Source organism: Triticum dicoccoides, chromosome 4B, assembly GCF_002162155.2.
Source record: "Triticum dicoccoides isolate Atlit2015 ecotype Zavitan chromosome 4B, WEW_v2.0, whole genome shotgun sequence".
Taxonomy (NCBI): Eukaryota; Viridiplantae; Streptophyta; class Magnoliopsida; order Poales; family Poaceae; genus Triticum; species Triticum dicoccoides.
This window is the reverse complement of record NC_041387.1, coordinates 483,072,623-483,092,830: the sequence shown is the minus strand read 5'-3', so window position 1 is coordinate 483,092,830 and position 20,208 is coordinate 483,072,623. Positions and strand designations below refer to the sequence as shown.

The window sequence follows — 20,208 nt, the reverse complement described above, 5'->3', positions numbered from 1 at the left end:
ACCGAGGTGACGTGGCATCATTAGCGAAGGATTACTGCAGCGTAACTATCCGGGCGTCACAACATCATTCTCCTAACGATGTGATCCCGTTATCAACGACATCCAATGTCCATGGTCAGGAAACCATAACCATCTATTGATCAACGAGCCAGTCAACTAGAGGCTTACTAGGGACATGGTGTTGTCTATGTACCCACACATGTATCTGAGTTTCCTATCAATACAATTATAGCATGGATAATAAACGATTATCATGAACAAGGAAATATAATAATAATAACTAATGTATTATTGCCTCTAGGGCATATTTCCAACAGTTCATTGCAATGAACTCATCCAACACTTCACTTGAGGTCATGGAGTGGAAGTCCGGTCTTTGACGAATGATGGAGGACATGGCCTTGTTGTAGGGCATCATGGCCTTGAGGAACTTGCGCTTGATCCAATTGTCATCCGTGTCCTTGCTCCCATGATCTCGGAGTGCGACCGCGAGTTTGGTCACTCGTCGAAAGAGCTCACGAGGTTCTTCATCTTCTTTCATTGCAAACTCATCGGCTTCATCTTGCACCACTTCATAGTTGGAGCGTTGAATGCTAGCACTTCCTCGATAGAGAGACACAACACATTGCCATGCGTCTTTAGCCATGGCATGAGGTCGAAGATGAGGGAGATCTTCGGGAAGGATTGCATCTTGGATGATGAAGAGAGCACTCTCATTGAATTGATTATCCACGGCTTCTCGAGGGGTGAAGTTTCTTGGGTCATTTGGATAGGAACCTTCTTCTATAATTCTCCAAAGATTAGTATTCACATGTTTTAAATGATGCTTGAAATGATACACCCAAGCATCAAAATCCTCATTTTTCACAATCTTAGGAGGAGGACCGGCATGATTTAAATGCGTAGTGGGAATCGGTCCACCATAAGTAGGAGGTTCCACATGGGCAAAGATACCGGAGCCATTTCTACCACTAGTAGAAGGACCTTTTTCACTATTAGCTTCCCCCCTTGTCGGAGTTGGCATCCGTCACCTTGTTAGTGGGATCACCCACTTTCGTTGGCGAGGTGGATAGTTTAAGTCCTTCTAGGAATTCAGTAAACATGCTTTTAACCTCGGCCGTCATGGAGGTTTTCAATGTGTCTAAAGCCATATTGAATTCCTCACGTGAGACCGAGGTTCCCCCATCGGCCGTAGACAAGATAGGATTCACACCGGAGTGCTCCTCCACACCGTCGTTGGTGTCAACCATACTCTTCGGACGGCAAAGTCCTTAATAAAGAGACGAGGCTCTGATACCAATTGAAAGGATCGATACAGTTGACTAGAGGGGGGGGGTGAATAGGCAACTAACAATTTTTAAGCTTTTCTTTAACAAATTAAACCTTGCGACAAAGTAGGTTGTCTAGATATGCAACTAAGTGGACAACCTATATGATGCAAAGACAACTAGCACACAAGCAAGCAATAGATACAACACAAGTAAGCTTGCAAAAGTAAAGGCACGAAATAACCAAGAGTGGAGCCGGTGAAGACGAGGATGTGTTACCGAAGTTCCTTCCTTTTAAGGGGAAGTAGGTCTCCGTTAGAGCGGTGTGGAGGCACAATGCTCCCCAAGAAGATACTAGGGCCACCGTAATCTCCTCACGCCCTCACACAATGCGAGATGCTGTGATTCCACTATTGGTGCCCTTGAAGGCGGCGACCGAACCTTTACAAACAAGATTGGGGCTATCTCCACAACACTTGGAGGCTCCCAACAACACCACGAAGCTTCAGCACAATGGAGTATGGCTTCGAGGTGACCTCAACCGTCTAGGGTGCTCAAACACCCAAGAGTAACAAGATCCTCTAGGGATTAGTGGGGGAATCAAATTTCTCTTGGTGGAAGTGTAGATCGGGGCCTTCTCAACCAATCCCGAGCAAATCAACAAGTTTGATTGGCTAGGGAGAGAGATCAGGCGAAAATGGAGCTTGGAGCAACACTGGAGCTTTTGGGGGAAGAGGTAGGTCAACTTTGGGGAAGAAGACACCTTTATATAGTGGGGGAAACAATCCAACCGTTACCCCCCCCCCCAATAGCCACGCACAGAGCGGTACTACCGCTTGGGCAGGGCGGTACTACCGCTCCCTTCTAGCGGTACTACCGTGCTGACGAGGAATGTAGGGTCCTGGCCCCAGAGCGGAAGTATAGGCGGTACTACCACTTGGAGCGGTACTACCGCCCCTACTGCCGCTACTAGTACCGTAAAACCCGACACGAAAAACAGCAGTCGAGAATCGAGGCGGTAGTATCCCGGAACCACTGCGGTACTACGGCCGAAGTTCGCAAGCGGTACTACCGCTCGGGGAGCGGTACTACCGCTTGACGAGCTTCGGCGGTACTACCGCTGAGGACCGTGGTACTACCGCTGGGACAGGACAGGCAGGCATAGATTAGGAAAGATAGCTCCAATGAAGCGGAAAGAAGCATCGGGTGTGATAAGGATGTGTACGTGTTGATTCCACCCTAGCCTTCCCAAAGCGGATCCCCTCTTGATAGTACGGTGACTCCTACGAAACTAGACCACCAGCAAAGAAACGAAGGAGCTACACCGTCTTGAATAAAACACCGAGGGGAAGTAATCGTCTCCTGCCAAAGGATGAATCTCTGAAAGAACTCAATGCACACGATTAGTCCGCAAAAGCATTATCATCAATCACCAAAACATCTTGGGGATAAATATGCCCTTACAGAAATGCATGTCATTGGTTTGACACCAATGAGAATTGTTGGAGCCAACACCCATATTGACATATATGCCTCATTGTCGAAACTACAAAGTATATACAACGAAGAAAATAAGCTATCCATATGTATGCATTCAAAAATAACAACAAAAGTTGGCGAAATTTTATACCTTTGGGGCATTTCATCGAACACCTTGTGTGCGTCGGCCGTTGACTCAACAAGTGAGCTCGTCGGCGCTTCGGTAGCCGCCTTGTCCGTTGCACGCCCTGCAAGCTTCTTCCTCGACGGCTTAGAGGAGCCATTCGCCGTCTTGTTCTTCTTCGCGGATACCTTGCCCTTCTTCGCCCGCGCCGTATTTGGGAGCTTCGAGAGGGGGGCACGTGGCTTCATGGCGGGCGCCGGCGCGACGCCACCCGCCGCCGAGGTCATCCGCGGCGGCATGAAAAGGTCGTGCATGATACCGGTGCTTGGATGAGCACCGGCGGAGGCGATGCCAAGCTCCCCGCGCTAGTGTTTGCGGCGGCGGCGGCGGAGAGGTCGCGGGTGTAGGAAGGGGTGAGGGAGGTGCCGGCGCGGCCGTCCATCGGGTCAATTCGCCGGCGGCGATGCGGGCGGGGCGAAGGTGGCACGGTGGAGAGAGCGCGGCGCGAGCGCTCGAGTGTGCGGCGCGCGGAAGCGGGCGCGCCAAATAAACGACTCGCGATGGCGATTTGGACCGCGCGCTCAACTCTTTATGCCGCGCGCACGGTTATTGCGTGTCCGCTGAAATTCAGATAGCGATTGCGCGCGCTAAAAACCACAAATTTGCGGCGCGGCGCTTATATAGCGTGGCTGTTAGAGATGCTGTAAGGAAAGGAAGCAACTCAACGTGTACAACACAAACGCAAACACACTGGCACAAATTCAAAGCTACAATGGTTGGGCCACAAGTGGATCAAGTCGTTGAAGCCACACACACACACCCTTTTCGGTGCCTTCCTTGGAGCTACAATATGCGTAAGAAATACATCATTAATATAAAGAGAAAACTGCAGCATGTTGACTTTTTTTCCAAGAAGAAATAAATAAGGTGAAAAAAATCATTTTTCAATATATTAAATACAAATACAATCAGAATCATGAAAAGCATCACTTCAAACCACACACTCCTCAACTCAAAAAAATAAAAACCCACACATCCTCTGGCTTATTGCGCCAGAATAGATACCACCAAGTTAAATAACAAATCGAAGATGCCACCAGTATCCCCATGAGAAAAATCGAAGAAGCCACCAAGAGGGAAGTACCAAATTCAGAGACCCAGGCCCATGGCAATGGCAATTGCAACGCTGAGACCCAAATTAGCAACTCCAGCCCATGGACGCCCCGGTGCACCGCTGTCGTATGGGCTATTGTCCACCAGTGGCTGGCTACCGAGGCCCATAGTCTCCCCCACGCTCTCCACAGCTTGCCCCTGCCCACCGACGCCACCCGGCGCCAACGGCAGCTCGGGTTGTGCAACTCCTCCGACGGAACCGTAGCTGTTGCCGTTGCCCCCTTCATCTTGCCCAAATGGAAGGTTGCTGCTCCCCTTTCCGATTGGATCAGCGAACGGCGGCATTGCCGGGGCCAAGCCAGGCGAGCCGGGCATGCCGCAGTGTTGCGCGGCGCGCGGCTCGTCGCTGGCCTTCCACGCCAGCTCGCCGCCCTTGTCGAGGATGCGCATGTCACCCTCGTCCACCAGCTGCAGGGTCTTGATGAAGTTGTTGTCGACCGACTCCGTGTCGTGCGTGTGCCACACAGAGTTGCTCCCGTCGAACACCTCCAGTCCTTCCCACGAGAACACGAGCGCGCACGTGTTCACGGTGCTCACCGCCAAGCACTCCGATTCCCACACGCTCCGCCCCTCCGCGCCCGGCTCGGTGGTGTCGAGGATCTCCACGTAGCAGAAGTCGGCCCCGAGGCCGCCCGCACCCGGCGCGGTCTGGCTGCGCATGAAGTAGGCCGCGTACTTGCCGGACGGCGATGTGAGAAACAACACGGGGTTCTCCTCCCAGTGCGGCGGGATGCTGGCCAGAATATGCTGCTTGGTTTCCCGCTCTACCATGCCGGTTGGCGCCGTCGCTGCGACGGGGGAAGGGAGGAGAAAGGCGAGCGAGAGGCACATGGCAATGCATGAGACGAGCTCCATGGCTACTGGTGCTTGGGTTTCGCTACCTGGCCAGATGAAACTTCCAAGCGGGGTTGTGGTGTTTGTGCTTGTGCTTGCATTGTGCATGGGGTGGTGCGTGTGCTTCTTATAGGGGGATTTGGCAAGGGAGTGGTACATGACGATGGTGCGAAGGCATGGTTGACTGGTGGAACACCTCGCTCGTTGAGTGGTTGAAGTCACCGGATCCAATATATCAGTGGGAGATTAGTAAAGTAAACGAGCACAAAGTCGATCTGACAGCGTCAGAATTTGGACTTCCACGTATCAAGTTTGACGATGAATCAATATTATTTTCAAAGGACTATACTAACTTTTTGTTAAATCTTTGTTAGAAAAACTATTAATATTGGTCAACTATCTTAGCCATCAGATCAGCTTTGTATAATCTGTGATTAGTTGGGATTCTTCCTGTTGTTTATGGGCTTTTTGTGTGTGATCCTTTTGAGCTTTTTTTTTGGTCTTTCTTCTTTTTGAGTTGAGTGGAGGAGAATTATAGAGGTTTCATTTTTTCCTTCATATATTAATTCAATTTATTTATATTTACAAATAGGAGCATAACTATAGATTCCATGTGTGATAGTTTTCCATCTTAAAGCTTTGCACCTTAGTATAAACAATTGCGCAGTTGTCCTAATTTTTCGTTTATCTTGCTATAATTATTTTCTTGTAACTGTGTAGCATATTCTTTGTATATTTATCTAGCATAGAATTAATATTCACAATTTAATTTGTGCAGTATATATATTTTATAAGGGGCAAATATATGTGGGCAACGTGTATGGAACTTAGTCTTCAAGTCTTGTGAACTTTCAATATGAGCACATTGCCGATTTCATCATATCAATTGCCATTTCAAACTCCTGAAATGACGAATCTCACAAACTGTTGATTTGGTTAGCGATCTATCTTCACCGGTGAGTTCGTCTCGATGAGGGCTTAAAACAATATCCCATGATATTATGTTTGGACTAAAAAACCATTGCCACTAGGTGCCACATTATAAGTATGAACATATATGTAACTTCTTGGGCAGGATCTTTAAGACCGGTTCTTTGGTGATAAATGATGTGTTATGATAGTAAAAAGAAACTTTACAATGGAGATTAACCATGTTAGGCTGGTCATAGTGGGAGTAACATAGGTAGTAACTTAGATGCCACATAAGCAAAAATGATGAGATGGCAAGTAGTTAATAAGGAGAGAGGCAAATAGAGTAACATAATATGTTACCATCACATAGCGCTTCCCAATGCAAAATGAGTCTACAAAGTAATAAATGAAGACATTTATGTTACCACATATATGATACTACCCACTATGAAGGTAGTAACATAGACTAGTAACATATGCATGTTACTAGTCTAAGTTACTCTCCACTATGACCAAAATCATCAGAGCTAGTTGTGTGTAGCGTGGAATTCCATGGGAATTGGAACGACATTAATTATTTTTCATCTTTTTAGAAGTATGAACATGCAATTGGGTGCTACATCCAAAAAATAGCATATTGACGATGGGATATTCAAAGAAGCAAACTGTTGATGTTGGTGCTTGGCACCTCACTTTGCAACAATGGAGTGTTTAGCTTCAGTTTTTTGCTCTCTAGATTCGTGTTTTATTAATACAGAACAACTTTTCCCTCCAGATAAGAAAACTCGGTATATATATGATAAATGTTTCCTACCACACAGGGGTAGTTACCCTCATGTGAGTTTTGTATGTTGTACTCCCTCCGTCTGAAAAAGCTTGTCCCAAGCTTGTTCCTCAAATGAATGTATCTAGCACTAACTTGGTGCTAGATACATTCATTTGAGGGACAAGTTTTTTCGGCGGAGGGAGTATGTAGTACTTCCTCCGTCCCAAAATCGAGAGTATGTACTTATAATATGTACTATGTAGTACTTTCTCCGTCCCAAAAAAGTGTCTCAAGCTTAGTACAATTTTGTACTAAAATTAGTACAAAGTTAATACACTTATTTTGTGATGGAGGGAGTAGTATATAAGAACATTTTGGTAGTATATATCCTACTTTTTAGGTAGTATGTACACTATTTTCTTAGTATATTGTTTTATATGTACCAATATGAAGGTATTTTCAAAATATACAAAAAAAATTATGAACTTACATGCATTTTTTTTGTATAACTTGTTTGAAATATCTTAGATAGTATATCAACATACTTATAATGATAAAGTAGTATATATACTACCACATGGTAGTGTATGAGACATGATGGTAACTACCCCAGGCGATAGCCCATCCCCACGATATTAGATGATTTTGGACATAGAAAAAAAATCAGATTTTGCATCTAATTCAATATGTCATCACAGTTTAGAAGACCCAAACTTACAGAGGGTAGTACGTTATTATGTCTCAAATATTCAGTGAGAGCTTAAGATGGGCTCAGCCTGATAGAAACCACACTTCATGGTTTACAAAGCAAGCTTGAACAATCGAAGGGCCATCGGCCGTTGTTTATTAGAAAGAAGAAGAGAGCACAGCAAGGTTTGATAGTCTAGACGAGCAAACTTGAACAATCGAAAAATTACACTTCGTGGTCTCAAGATACAATGCAATCCTACCAGCAGGCCCACGCCAAGAAAAGGCGCCACGGCTGGTCAGGAGTCCACACAACACATCCCTGGCTTATTGCGCCAGAAATAATAAGAAATTCGAGAAATCTCCAAAGCCATCACGCCGCTGCACAAGCGCATGTACACAAATCAGATACCGAGGGCCATGACAGTGGCAGAGCTGACACCCAGTGCAACTCCGATTCCTAGCAAGCTCCATCCATGCTTCTGTGCACCACTGTCGTATGGGCTGTTGTCCACCAATGGCTGGCTGCCAAACCCAATCGTCTGCCCCACGTCCTCCACGGCCTGCCCCTGCCCAGCGACACCACCGGACCCTGCCGCTTCCGGCAGCGGCAGCACGGGCTGTGCTACACCGGCATTGCCATTACCTTCTGGTTCCTGTCCAAATGGCAGGTTGCTGCTTCCGTGCCCAGCCGGCTCCGCGAAGGGCGGCATTGCCGAGACCAGGCCGGGCGAGCCGGGCATCCCGCAGTGTTGCGCCGCGCGTGGCTCGTCGCTGGCCTTCCACGCGAGCTCGCCGCCCTTGTCGAGGATGCGCATGTCACCCTCGTCAACCAGCTGCAGGGTCTTGAGGAAGTTGTTGTCGTCCGACTCCGTGTCGTGCGTGTGCCACACAGAGTTGCTCCCGTCGAACACCTCCAGCCCTTTCCACGAGAACACGAGCGCGCACGTGTTGATGGTGCTCACCGCCAAGCACTCCGACTCCCACACGCTCCGCCCCTCCGCGCCCGGCTCGGTGGTCTCGAGGATCTCCACGTAGCAGAAGTCGGCTCCGAGGCCGCCCGCGCCCGGCGCGGTATCGCTGCGCATGAAGTGCGCCGCGTACTTGCCGGACGGCGACATTAGGAATAGCACGGGGTTCTCCTGCCCGTGCGGCGGGATGCTCGCTATGATTTGCTGCTTGGTCTCCCGCTCAAGCATGCCGATTGGCGCCGTCGCCGCGGCGTAGGAATGGAGAAGAAACGCCAGCGAGAGGCACATGGCAGCGTAGGAGAGGAGTTCCATGGCTGCTGGGTATGGGATTTCGTGGTCTCCCCAGAAGTTTATGTGTATGGGGTCAGGGCTTGTTGTGTTTGTGTTTGTGCTTGTTCTCTGGGTGGTGGAGGCCTTTTATAGGCAGCCTGGCAATGGAGTGGTACGTGATGATGTATAGAGGCAAAGTTGAGTGGTTGAAGTCACCTGTTCCAATGTAGTATCATTAGGAGATTAGGTCACAAAGAGCACGAATTCTCGGAGGAAAGCGCTCTGCTACAACTTCTGGACCCATTTCGTTGGAAACTCTGTTATTCTACTCTCCTGTGCTTTAGGCAAGATATCTCAGAAGTCAACTTCAGAACTGAAGACTTTTATTCTAAAAAAAAAGAACTGAAGACTGCAAGCTATGGAAGCTTGGCAAAGCGACGGGACAAAGGACTCGTGGAGGATCTCGTCAAAAGGGTGCGGGCAAAGTGTACTGAGCTTCGACGCGCTTCATAGAGCAACTTTGCCCGACATCGGGAAGGCACCCATGCTACCTTGAGAGCGATCGTTGGACCCTGATCTGGACTAGCGCTGCGACGCTATGTATCCACCTACGGGCTTGTATCCCTTTTTTTCGCTAAGGCTTGCTTGTTTCGCTTTCGCTTTCTAGTTGTGCTCAGAGCGTTTGTACTCGTAAGGGCCTCATTCTAAGAGCAACTCTAGCAGATCCTGCAAAACGCCGGCCCGCAAAACACGTTTGCAGTTCGCGCAAAATCGTTTTTGCGGGCCGGCGAGGGCTAGCACAGATGCAGACCCCCTAAACGGACCCGTAAAAAAGTATATTCGCGAAATATGCTTTTTTACGGGTCGGCTATGCGGGTTCTGCTCTTTGCGCCGCTGCATCCCTGCAAATCATCAGCCCGCAAATCTCAAATCCAACATCATTCAACAATCGAAAACAAACTGAATTATTCAAATCAAACATAAAACAATAATCGGTATCTCGCAAGCTTCAACAATTTTCACAAAAAGGGATCGGCGCATTTGGTACCTTCTGCGGAAGAGGTGTCCAGGATATGTTGGATTCTCCGAAAAATAATCTTGCATCAACATCTCGTTTCCAATATGGCGATTCCGCAGAATGCACAGACGCCCGACAGTAGAACCTCGCCTCCTCTTTCGGTACTCGTCTTCATGCTCCTTCACGGCAAGCGCCATGACCAATGTTTGCTGCCGAAAGGTCGCAAGCATGGTCTCCACGTCCGAGTTGTCCGAATCGGACGAATCGGATAGCAAGAACTTCTCGCACGGGGTCAACTTCATCTACACGCACGCACGCCGGCGCTTCAATCTACTACACAGATCGCGAAAATCACAAAAAAGGGACTAACCGGTGGTGAATGATCCAGGGGGCGGCGACGAGGGTGTTGAGCTCGGCGGTGGTCGATCCCAGCGGCGGCGACGACTAGGGGCAAGCTCTTCTCGCCGGATCCGGAGGGGCGGTGCAGCGGATCGGCACGGGAGGGTGTGGGGCGGCCCCGCGGAGCGGTTCCGCCCGCAGATATGGCCGAAATCACCGGCGGCGGGCGGGCGGAAGCAAGGGCGGGCGGCAGCGGAAGGAAGGGGGAAAAGAGCGCGGGCTGAAATGTCCCTCCCGCCAACTGCTTCTCTGTGATGCAAGGCACCGTAGCCGCGAGGGGGAAACTCGTGTTTTCCCGGGTTGGGTCTGGAAATTTGTCGCGCCCCTAAAAAATTTTGCGGGTCGGGGCGGGATGCGGGGTCGGGGCGGGCAGACTTTCCGGCTCATACCCACATTTTGGCGGTTATTTTGCGGGTCGGGGCAGATGCGGGGTCTGCTAGAGTTGCTCTAAGGCCGGGCAAGCGCCTCTGTTCTAAAAAAACTTTTGTGTTTCCACATTGCACTGAACGTGAACTACTCCACGGAAGTTCAAGGACTATGTACCTGTTCGGTTCCTCTCCGCTCCCGGAGCGGAGCAGGCTGCAGCTCATTTTCACAGAGCGGCTCAAACCGAGCTCCATAGCTTCGGGGAGTGGAGAAATTCCAAACAGGACCTATATATATTATACTATGCTCTACTCCTTTTGTTCCTAAATATATTTGACATTTTGATAGTTTAAATAGTTTGCAAAAGTATGAACTAGAGCACTTCTTGCGACGGTCACTTTCGCACCCCTCCACCTCCTGACCTCCACCAGCTCCATCAACATGCACCCATCCTTTTTTAGGGTTACATCCATCCATCCTAGAGAAGTATGAACTGGAGCTAGCCAACCTAGAGGTTGAAGAATATGAAAAAGAAACCTTAAACAAGAAGGAGGAGACTGGATCTGGGAAATACAACGAACCTACTGATTATAATGCAAGTCAAGAATCAGTGGGGACTTTGGGAGAGAGATTGGCTGAATTGCATGGGATGGAGGTGACAAAGAAGAATGATGAAGACAAGGAGATTGAACTGAAAAGAAGCTTAAGAAACAGGGGAAAAGAAGATCAAAAAGTGGAAGAAATGGCAAAAATGAGGGCTCAAGAAAGAGACAATTATGGTAAAGATTCTGACTTAAATTGTGTTGATTCTTGATTGTTACAAATTAGTTCTTTGGTGGGGATTGATCTGGGGTGTTCCATTGAGATGATAGATAAAAACCTTGAGATAATTAAGAAAATGGAAATAGCCAGAAGAGAGATATATTTTCAAAATTTGATGGATAGGAAAAAAGAGGGGGAAAGTAACAACAACATGGGGGAGAAAAAAAACACCAGTGCATATTTACACTGGAGATGTTGATGTGGATGATTTATGCTCAGAGTTAGAACACTTAGATGCAGATATAGAAGAGCAACACTTTTTGAAACTGAGAAATACATTCTCAGGAAAGAAAGAAAGGAAAAAAATGGCTCACCAGCAACAAGTTGTGTGAAGCAGTTAGTTGGGATTGGTGTGCTTAGAAGGAAAAAGTAAAATAAAGAGCAGTAGGAGGAGGAGAGGTGCATTTATAGATTTATTGGATATAATCCCAAGAGTTATAAAAATGAGAGGGGTGTTTTCGAATGTGAGAGGTTTGGGGCAAGACCATAAAAAGAGATATGTTAGAGAAATGATAGTGGATAATAAAGTGGATTTTATAGGTATTTCAGAAACTATTAAACAAAAAATTTCAAAAAATGAACTACACAATCTATGTGGGGGGGGGAGAAATTTTCATTGGTGTTGGAATGAACCTAGGGGGATATCTAGAGGGATCCTAATGGGAGGAATCAAGACAGATTCCATGTAGAACACATGGAGAAAGGGATATACTTTGTGAGGGTGTTGATTTATGACAGAATTATTAAAATGCTCTGGAACTTGATTACTATATATGGAGATGCACAGATTGAAGGAAAAGCCTGCTTCCTAGCAGAATTAGCTAGAGTTTATCATGATAACCAAATGCCTTGCTTGGTGGGGGGAGATTTTAACATCATTAGAAATGAGAAAGAAAAAAATATACCTATACATAATGAACAAGGACTTTCATGTTTAATGCAATCATTGAATAGGCTGGGCTAAGAGAACTTCCTTTAAATGGGAGAAAATATACTTGGGCTAATAATTTGGATGATCCAACCTAGGAAAAATTGGATAGGGTATTAATGTATCCAGCTTGGGAGGAGAAATATCCTTTAACTATACTACAAGCTTTTGCCAGGGAGGTGTCATATCATACACCTCTTTTTCTGGACACAGGGGATGAGCAATCGAGTAAATATATATTTAGATATGAAAATGCTTGGGCCCTCAGGGAAGGGTTTAAGGAATTGATACAAAAAACTTGGAATAAAAAATACTATGGAGAAATATTAGAAAGATGGCAGCTCAGAATGAGGAATCTAAGGAGAAAGACAAAAGGGTGGAATAGAAATGTGGATGCTTGGTATAGAAAGATAAAAATAGATATTATCAGGAGACTAGATGAAATAAATAAAAACACTGGAAATAAGGGAATTACTGCAGATGACAGAAAAGAACAAAAAGAGCTGAGGGAACAATTGAAGAGAGTGATGATACAAGAGGAGATCAAAATTATCCAGAGATACAAAGATAAAGAAATTACAGATGGGGATGGGAATACATGATATTATCATGCCAAGGTAAATGGGGGAAGGAGGAAAATAGAATAATCTCCTTAGAACAAGAGGAAGGGGTGATAGAAGGAGAGGAGGATCTAATGAAATATATTACCAACTTTTACAAAAATCTGTTTGGACATCCTGAAGAAGCACAAATATCAATGAGAGACATGGAGACAAAAAAAATAGTGATGAAGAAAAAGAAAAGTTAATGATCCCCTTTTCACTAGAAGAGATTAAATAAGTGGTGTTTGGGTTGGAAAAAAAATAAAAGCCCTGGCTCAGATAGGTTTCCTGCTGATTTTTATCAAGAGTTTTAGGACCTGGTGAAGTGGGATCTCAAAGCTCTGATAGAAGAATTTGCTAGAGGGAAAATCAACATTGCTAGACTAAACTATGGTATCATTACACTAGTGCCAAAGACTTTAGATGCTAAACAAATACAAAAGTTTAGGCCAATATGTCTGTTAAACGTGAGTTTCAAAATCATTACAAAAGTGCTGATGAATAGGTTAACTGGGTGTGTGTGCCCCATTATATCCAAAACTGAGACAGCGTTCATTAAGGGGAGGTACATAATGGAAGGGGTGGTGATTTTACATGAAGCTTTGAACACTTTTCATAGCAAGAAACAAGATGCACTAATCTTTAAGGTGTATTTTGAGAAAGCATATGACAAAATCAAATGGCCCTTTGTGATCCAGATGCTGGAAGCTAAAGGATTCCCTGATAAATGGTGTGATTGGGTTATGGAAACTGTGACGGGGGACATGTTGGGGTGAAAGTAAATGGTGAAATTGACCTTATTTCCAAACCTTTAAAGGGCTCAGGCAGGGAGATGCAATGTCGCCCCTGTTGTTTGATCTGGCTGCTGATGCGCTAGCCATATTGATGAATAATGCTTTGGAAAATGATTTGATTAAAGGCATCCTAGGGGATGAAGAGAATAAAGGAGTGAATATGTTATAATATGTTGATGATACAATCTTCTTACTTGAAGATGATGTGGAAAGTGTACAAAACCTGAAATTTATTTTAGGTGCTTTTGAACAAATGTCGGGGCTTAAAATCAATTTTCATAAAAGTGGATTAATGCTCTTTGGGAAGGCAAAGGAAAAGCAGCAAATGTATCCGGATATTTTGACATGCAAAATGGGAATAGTACCTATAAAATATTTAGGACTGCCAGTCTCTGAATCCAGACTTAAAATGTTCATTGGAATTGTGTGACTGAGAAGGTGGAAAAAAGATGTGGGTGCTGGCAAGGGAAATTGCTAGGATCTATTGCTGGAAGAATTCCCTAGTACAAGCTTGCCTGACTAATATACCTCTCTTTATGATGTCCTTTTATCCTATCCTTAAAGGGGTGATTAAAAAAATGGACTTCTATAGAGCTAGGTTAGTGTGGCAGGAAGATGAAGAGGTAAAAAAATATCACTTAGTTAATTGGGAAACATGCTGCTTGCCCAAGGTGAAGGAAATATGCCCTAGAGGCAATAATAAAGTTATTATTTATTTCCTTATTTCATGATAAATGTTTATTATTCATGCTAGAATTGTATTAACCGGAAACATGATACATGTGTGAATACATAGACAAACTAAGTGTCACTAGTATGCCTCTACTTGACTAGCTCATTTATCAAAGATGGTTATGTTTCCTAGCTATGGACAAAAGAGTTGTCATTTGATTAATGGGATCACATCATTGGGAGAATGATGTGATTGACTTGACCCATTCCGTTAGCTTAGCACTTGATCGTTTAGTATGTTGCTATTGCTTTCTTCATGACTTATACATGTTCCTATGACTATGAGATTATGCAAATCCCGTTTACCGGAGGAACACTTTGTGTGCTACCAAACATCACAACGTAACTGGGTGATTATAAAGGAGCTCTATAGGTGTCTCCGAAGGTACATGTTGGGTTGGCGTATTTCGAGATTAGGATTTGTCACTCCGATTGTCGGAGAGTTATCTCTGGGCCCTCTCGGTAATGCACATCACTATAAGCCTTGCAAGCAATGTAGCTAATGAGTTAGTTATGGAATGATGCATTACGTAACGAGTAAAGAGACTTACCGGCAACGATATTGAACTAGGTATTGAGATACCGACGATCAAATCTCGGGCAAGTAACATACCGATGACAAAGGGAACAATGTATGTTGTTATGCGGTTTGACCGATAAAGATCTTCGTAGAATATATAGGAGCCAATATGAGCATCCAGGTTCTGCTATTGGTTATTGACCGAAAACGTGTCTCGGTCATGTCTACATTGTTCTCAAACCCGTAGGGTCCGCACACTTAAGGTTTCGATGACAGTTATATTATGAGTTTATGTGCTTTGATGTACCGAAGGAGTTCGGAGTCCCGGATGAGATCGGGGACATGACGAGGAGTCTCGAAATGGTCGAGACATAAAGATCAATATATTGGACGACTATATTCGGACTTCGTAAAGGTTCTGAGTGATTCGGGTATTTTTTGGAGTACCGGAGAGTTACGGGAATTCGCCGGGGAGTATATAGGCCTTATTGGGCCATACGGGAATAGAGGAGAGAGGCCAAAAGGAAAGAGGCCTGCGCCCCCCTTCTGGTCCGAATTGGACAAGGGGCGCAGCCCCCTTTTCCTTTTTCCTCTCCCCCTCGTTCCCCTTCTCTTACTCCAACAAGGAAGGAGGGAGTCCTACTCCCGGTGGGAGTAGGACTCCCCTTGGCGCGCCCCCTCCTAGGCCGGCCGCCCCCTCCCCCCTTGCTCCTTTATATACGGGGGCAGGGGGCACCTCTAGGCATAACAACAATTGATCATTGATCTCTTAGCCGTGTGCGGTGCCCCTGTCCACCATAGTCCTCCTCGATAATATTGTAGCGGTGCTTAGGCGAAGCCCTGCGACGGTAGAACATCAAGATCGTCACCATGCCGTCGTGCTGACGGAACTCTCCCTCGACACTCGGCTGGATCGGAGTTCGAGGGACGTCATCGAGCTGAACGTGTGCTAGAACTCGGAGGTGCCGTAATTTCGGTGCTTGATCGGTCCGTGAAGACGTACGACTACATCAACCGCGTTGTCATAACGCTTCCGCTTTCGGTCTACGAGGGTACGTGGACAACACTCTTCCCTCTCGTTGCTATGCATCACCATGATCTTGCGTGTGCGTAGGAATTTTTTTTGAAATTACTACGTTCCCCAACAGTGGCATCCGAGCCTGGTTTTATGCGTAGATGTCATATGCACGAGTAGAACACAAGTGAGTTGTGGGCGATATAAGTCATACTGCTTACCAGCATGTCATACTTTGGTTCAGCGGTATTGTGAGATGAAGCGGCCCAGGCCGACATTACGCGTACGCTTATGCGAGACTGGTTTCACCGCCACGAGCACTAGTTGCTTAAAGGTGACTGTCGGTGTCAAAACCGGCGGATCTCGGGTAGGGGGTCCCGAACTGTGCGTCTAGGCGGATGGTAACAGGAGGCAAGGGACACGATGTTTTACCCAGGTTTGGGCCCTCTTGATGGAGGTAAAACCCTATGTCCTGCTTGATTAATATTGATGATGTGTGTTACAAGAGTGGATCTACCACGAGATCAAGGAGGCTAAACCCTAGAAGCTAGCCTATGGTATGATTGTTGTTCGTCCTATGGACTAAAGCCATCCGGTTTATATAGACACTGGAGAGGGCTAGGGTTACACAGAGTCGGTTACAATGGTAGGAGATCTACATATCCGTATCGCCAAGCTTGCCTTCCACGCCAAGGAAAGTCCCATCCGGACACGGGACGAAGTCTTCAATCTTGTATCTTCCTAGTCTTGGAGTCCGGCCGATGATGATAGTTCGGCTATTCGAACACCCCCTAGTCCGGAACTCCCTCAGTGACCGGCAGGTGTCTGTCTCTCTCACTTTAGTTGAACTGAGTGTGGCTACGCCCGGTCCTTGCGAAGGTTAAAACAGCATCAACTTGACAAACTATCGTTGTGGTTTTGATGCGTAGGTAAGAACGGTTCTTGCTAAGCCCGTAGCAGCCACGTAAAAATTTGCAACAACAAAGTAGAGGACGTCTAACTTGTTTTTGCAGGGCATGTTGTGATGTGATATGGTCAAAACGTGATGCTATATTTTATTGTATGAGATGATCATGTTTTGTAACCGAAGTTATCGGCAACTGGCAGGAGCCATATGGTTGTCGCTTTATTGTATGAAATGCCAACGCCCTGTAATTGCTTTACTTTATCTCTAAGCAGTAGCGATAGTCGTAGAAGCAATAGATGGCGTAACGACAACGATGCTACGATGAAGATCAAGGTGTCGCGCCGGTGACGATGGTGCTCACGACGGTGCTTCGGAGATAGATATCACAAGCACAAGATGATGATGGCCATATCATATCACTTATATTGATTTCATGTGATGTTTATCCTTTATGCATCTTATCTTGCTTTGATTGACGGTAGCATTTTAAGATGATCTCTCACTAATTATCAAAGAAGTGTTCTCCCTGAGTATGCACCGTTGCGAAAGTTCTTCCTGCTGAGACACCACGTGATGTTCGGGTGTGATAGGCTCTACGTTCAAATACAACGGGTGCAAAACAGTTGCACACGCAGAATACTCAGGTTAAACTTGACGACCGACCTCTTGATAGAGGTAAAACCCTACGTCCTGCTTGATTAATATTGATGATGTGTGTTACAAGAGTGGATCTACCACGAGATCAACGAGGCTAAACCCTAGAAGCTAGCCTATGGTATGATTGTTGTTCGTCCTATGGACTAAAGCCATCCGGTTTATATAGACACCGGAGAGGGCTAGGGTTACACAGAGTCGGTTACAATGGTAGGAGATCTACATATCCGTATCGCCAAGCTTGCCTTCCACGCCAAGGAAAGTCCCATCCGGACACGGGACGAAGTCTTCAATCTTGTATCTTCATAGTCTTGGAGTCCGGCCGATGATGATAGTTCGGCTATCCGGACACCCCCTAGTCCGGAAATCCCTCAGTAGCCCCTGAACCAGGCTTCAATGACGACGAGTCTGGCGCGCATGTTGTCTTCGGCATTGCAAGGCGGGTTCTTCCTCCGAATAATTTATAGAAGATTGTGAACACCAGGATAGTGTTCGGCTCTGCAAAAATAAATTCCACGTACCACCATAGAGAGAATAATATTACACCAGTTCAATCTGCTGACTATTTTGTGGCGTGACGTCACACCACTACCAAATTTTACTCGAATTGTTTTTATTGTACCACCTCAGCGCGTTTAGCGAAGCGGTTTCCTTGGCACGTCTTGTCGAAGCAGAGATCGTGTTCCCCTTATTCCGGGATTCCCATCAATACGGACATGGGTAACCCAACCACGCCATTGATTGCGGCGCTTGAGAGATAAGCGAGTTTTACCAGGCCGGTGGGGACACATGTTTTTGTCCGCCCATATAAGGGGATAAAGATCCAACCCTTTTACCTGCGCCTTCTTCCTCCTTGGCTTATCCATCTCCGCGAACTCGAGCTCCAGCGCCCAAGTCCGCACTTCTCACCTCAACCTTCTCCAACTATGTCCGGAGCGGGAGGCAAGTGGATGGCCTCCTCCGTCATGGAGGGGCAGATCCAGAAGCTGCGCAACGCCGGATATTTGTCCAGCAACATCGCGCACCGGCTCCCCGACGAGGGAGAGCTCATCCCCACTCCCAGGCCCCATGAGAGGGTAGTATTTCTTCACCATTTCCTCCGCGGACTGGGCTTCCCACTCCATCCCTTTGTCAGGGGGCTCATGTTCTACTACGGCCTGGATTTCCACGATCTGGCCCCGAATTTCATCCTCAACATCTCAGCGTTTATCGTCGTGTGTGAGGCCTTCCTCTGCATCCAGCCCCACTTCGGCTTGTGGCTCAAGACCTTCAGTGTCAAGCCGAAGGTTGTGAAGGGCAGCCAAGCGGAGTGCGGAGGCGCCATGGTGGGCAGGATGTCCAACGTTACTTGGCTTGAGGGCACTTTCGTGGAAACCATCAAGGGGTGGCAATCGGGGTGGTTCTACATCACCGAGCCGCGTGACCCTGAATGGGCAGCGGCCCCCGAATTCAGATCTGGCATCCCCACACGGCTCACCTCCTGGAAAGAGAGCGGACGGACTTGAGGTGATTCGGAGGAGCTGACCGGACTCCAAGCCTGCGTCCAAAAGCTGGTGGACAAGAAGCTCAAGCTTGTCAACGTGGTCCAGGTCATGCTCATCCGTCGGATCCTCCCGTGCCAATGACGGGGCTTCAACATGTGGGAGTTCGATCCGGCGCAGCACCAGACTTTGAGCGGGCTCTTCGACACTACGTACGAAGATGTCTAGAAGGTGTTGTTTAAGGGCGCCGAGGCTCCCGCATCCGCTATCGAAGATCGCGGATTCAGCTCGCAGCGTCCAGCTGACGAGGTAAGCGATTTTGTCCTTTACGGGACGCTTGTTTCCCATAGTTTGACTCTATGCGGGATCTAAACTCCCTTTCCTTTGACAGGACTGGCTGGCGAAGGCCGAGCGGACTATCTGTCCGGCCCCATTGCCAGAGGACCCAGCGGACGCCCGCCTAACGGGGCTGCTGGCTCCGGCACCCCACGTGGTGCCAGAGAAGAAGGCCAAGAAGAAGGCCACGGGGACTCGGAAGAGTTCCCGTTTTCAGGTGCTATCGGATGACGACTCCGAGGCCGACTCCTCTCATCGAGGTGAGGAGGAGGAGAAGAAAGCCTCTCGCCCAGCGGGGGGAGAGAAGAAAAGGAAGGCCTCCCCAACGAGGGAGGCCGAAGGGTCCAAGAAGGGAAAAACTCTTCCCCCAGACTGCTCTGCCAACGCTAGTGACGACGACGAGGACTGGCCTCCAAGGGCCAAGCCCCTGGCGAGATTGTGAGTATCCGGACTCCCGAATAACTTCATGGTTTTTCTTTTTTGCCGCACAATGTCTTTCTAATGCCGCATACAACCCTGCAGTCCGCCCAAGGACGATCTTCCCGCTTCATCGAGCGGGTCCTTAGGTGCGTCGGATATGGATTCTCTTCCGACCGCCTCCACCCCCCGTGACACAGACGATGCCGAGGTGGGATCCCGGGGAGGGACCCGCCAGGAGGAGGAGGCCTCGCAGGTGTCGCAGGACAACCTCCCGGACTTTGCACCGGACTCGGCTCCGGATCCCATAGTGGCTCCGGAGTCCGGCGGGCGGCCCCTTCGTAAGAAGGGCAAGACCGTGACGCCAGCAGCCTCCGTCCAACCGGAGGCACCGGATAGCTTGCTGGAGGCGCTTAATGGCGCCTCCATCGAAGAGGAACACTGCACTGTTATGCGTGCGGTGATTCAGAAGGTGCAGCTCGCCAAGAGCGGGCTGACCGGAGCCTGCAGCAGCCTTCTAACAGGCTTTGAGGTAAGAATTTTGATATATGTAAAATAGTACCACATAGACAGTAGCCCCTGATGCTCGGTTTAGTGTTCGGAAAGAAAAGCCGGACTGAGGATCTTAAGAAGATATACGCAGGAGTCATAAAAAATATGTCAATATGGGATTGCAGGTTGCACTGCTGACCTCTGCCGCACTGACTGCGGAGGTCAATACTTTGAAGGAAAG

The 20,208-nt window shown here is 47.5% G+C and overlaps 2 protein-coding genes across 2 annotated transcripts; both read right to left on the bottom strand.

Annotated features, from left to right (window-relative positions):
- Nucleotides 1–3,807: 3,807 nt before the first annotated feature.
- Nucleotides 3,808–4,951, bottom strand: LOC119293772. The gene has a single exon (XM_037572137.1). The coding sequence runs from the start codon at nt 4,897–4,899 to the stop codon at nt 4,021–4,023; it is 879 nt and encodes a 292-aa protein (XP_037428034.1). The 5' UTR covers nt 4,900–4,951; the 3' UTR covers nt 3,808–4,020.
- Nucleotides 4,952–7,453: 2,502 nt separating this feature from the next.
- On the bottom strand, nt 7,454–8,585 carry LOC119291008. The gene has a single exon (XM_037569692.1). The coding sequence runs from the start codon at nt 8,524–8,526 to the stop codon at nt 7,648–7,650; it is 879 nt and encodes a 292-aa protein (XP_037425589.1). The 5' UTR covers nt 8,527–8,585; the 3' UTR covers nt 7,454–7,647.
- Nucleotides 8,586–20,208: the final 11,623 nt, after the last annotated feature.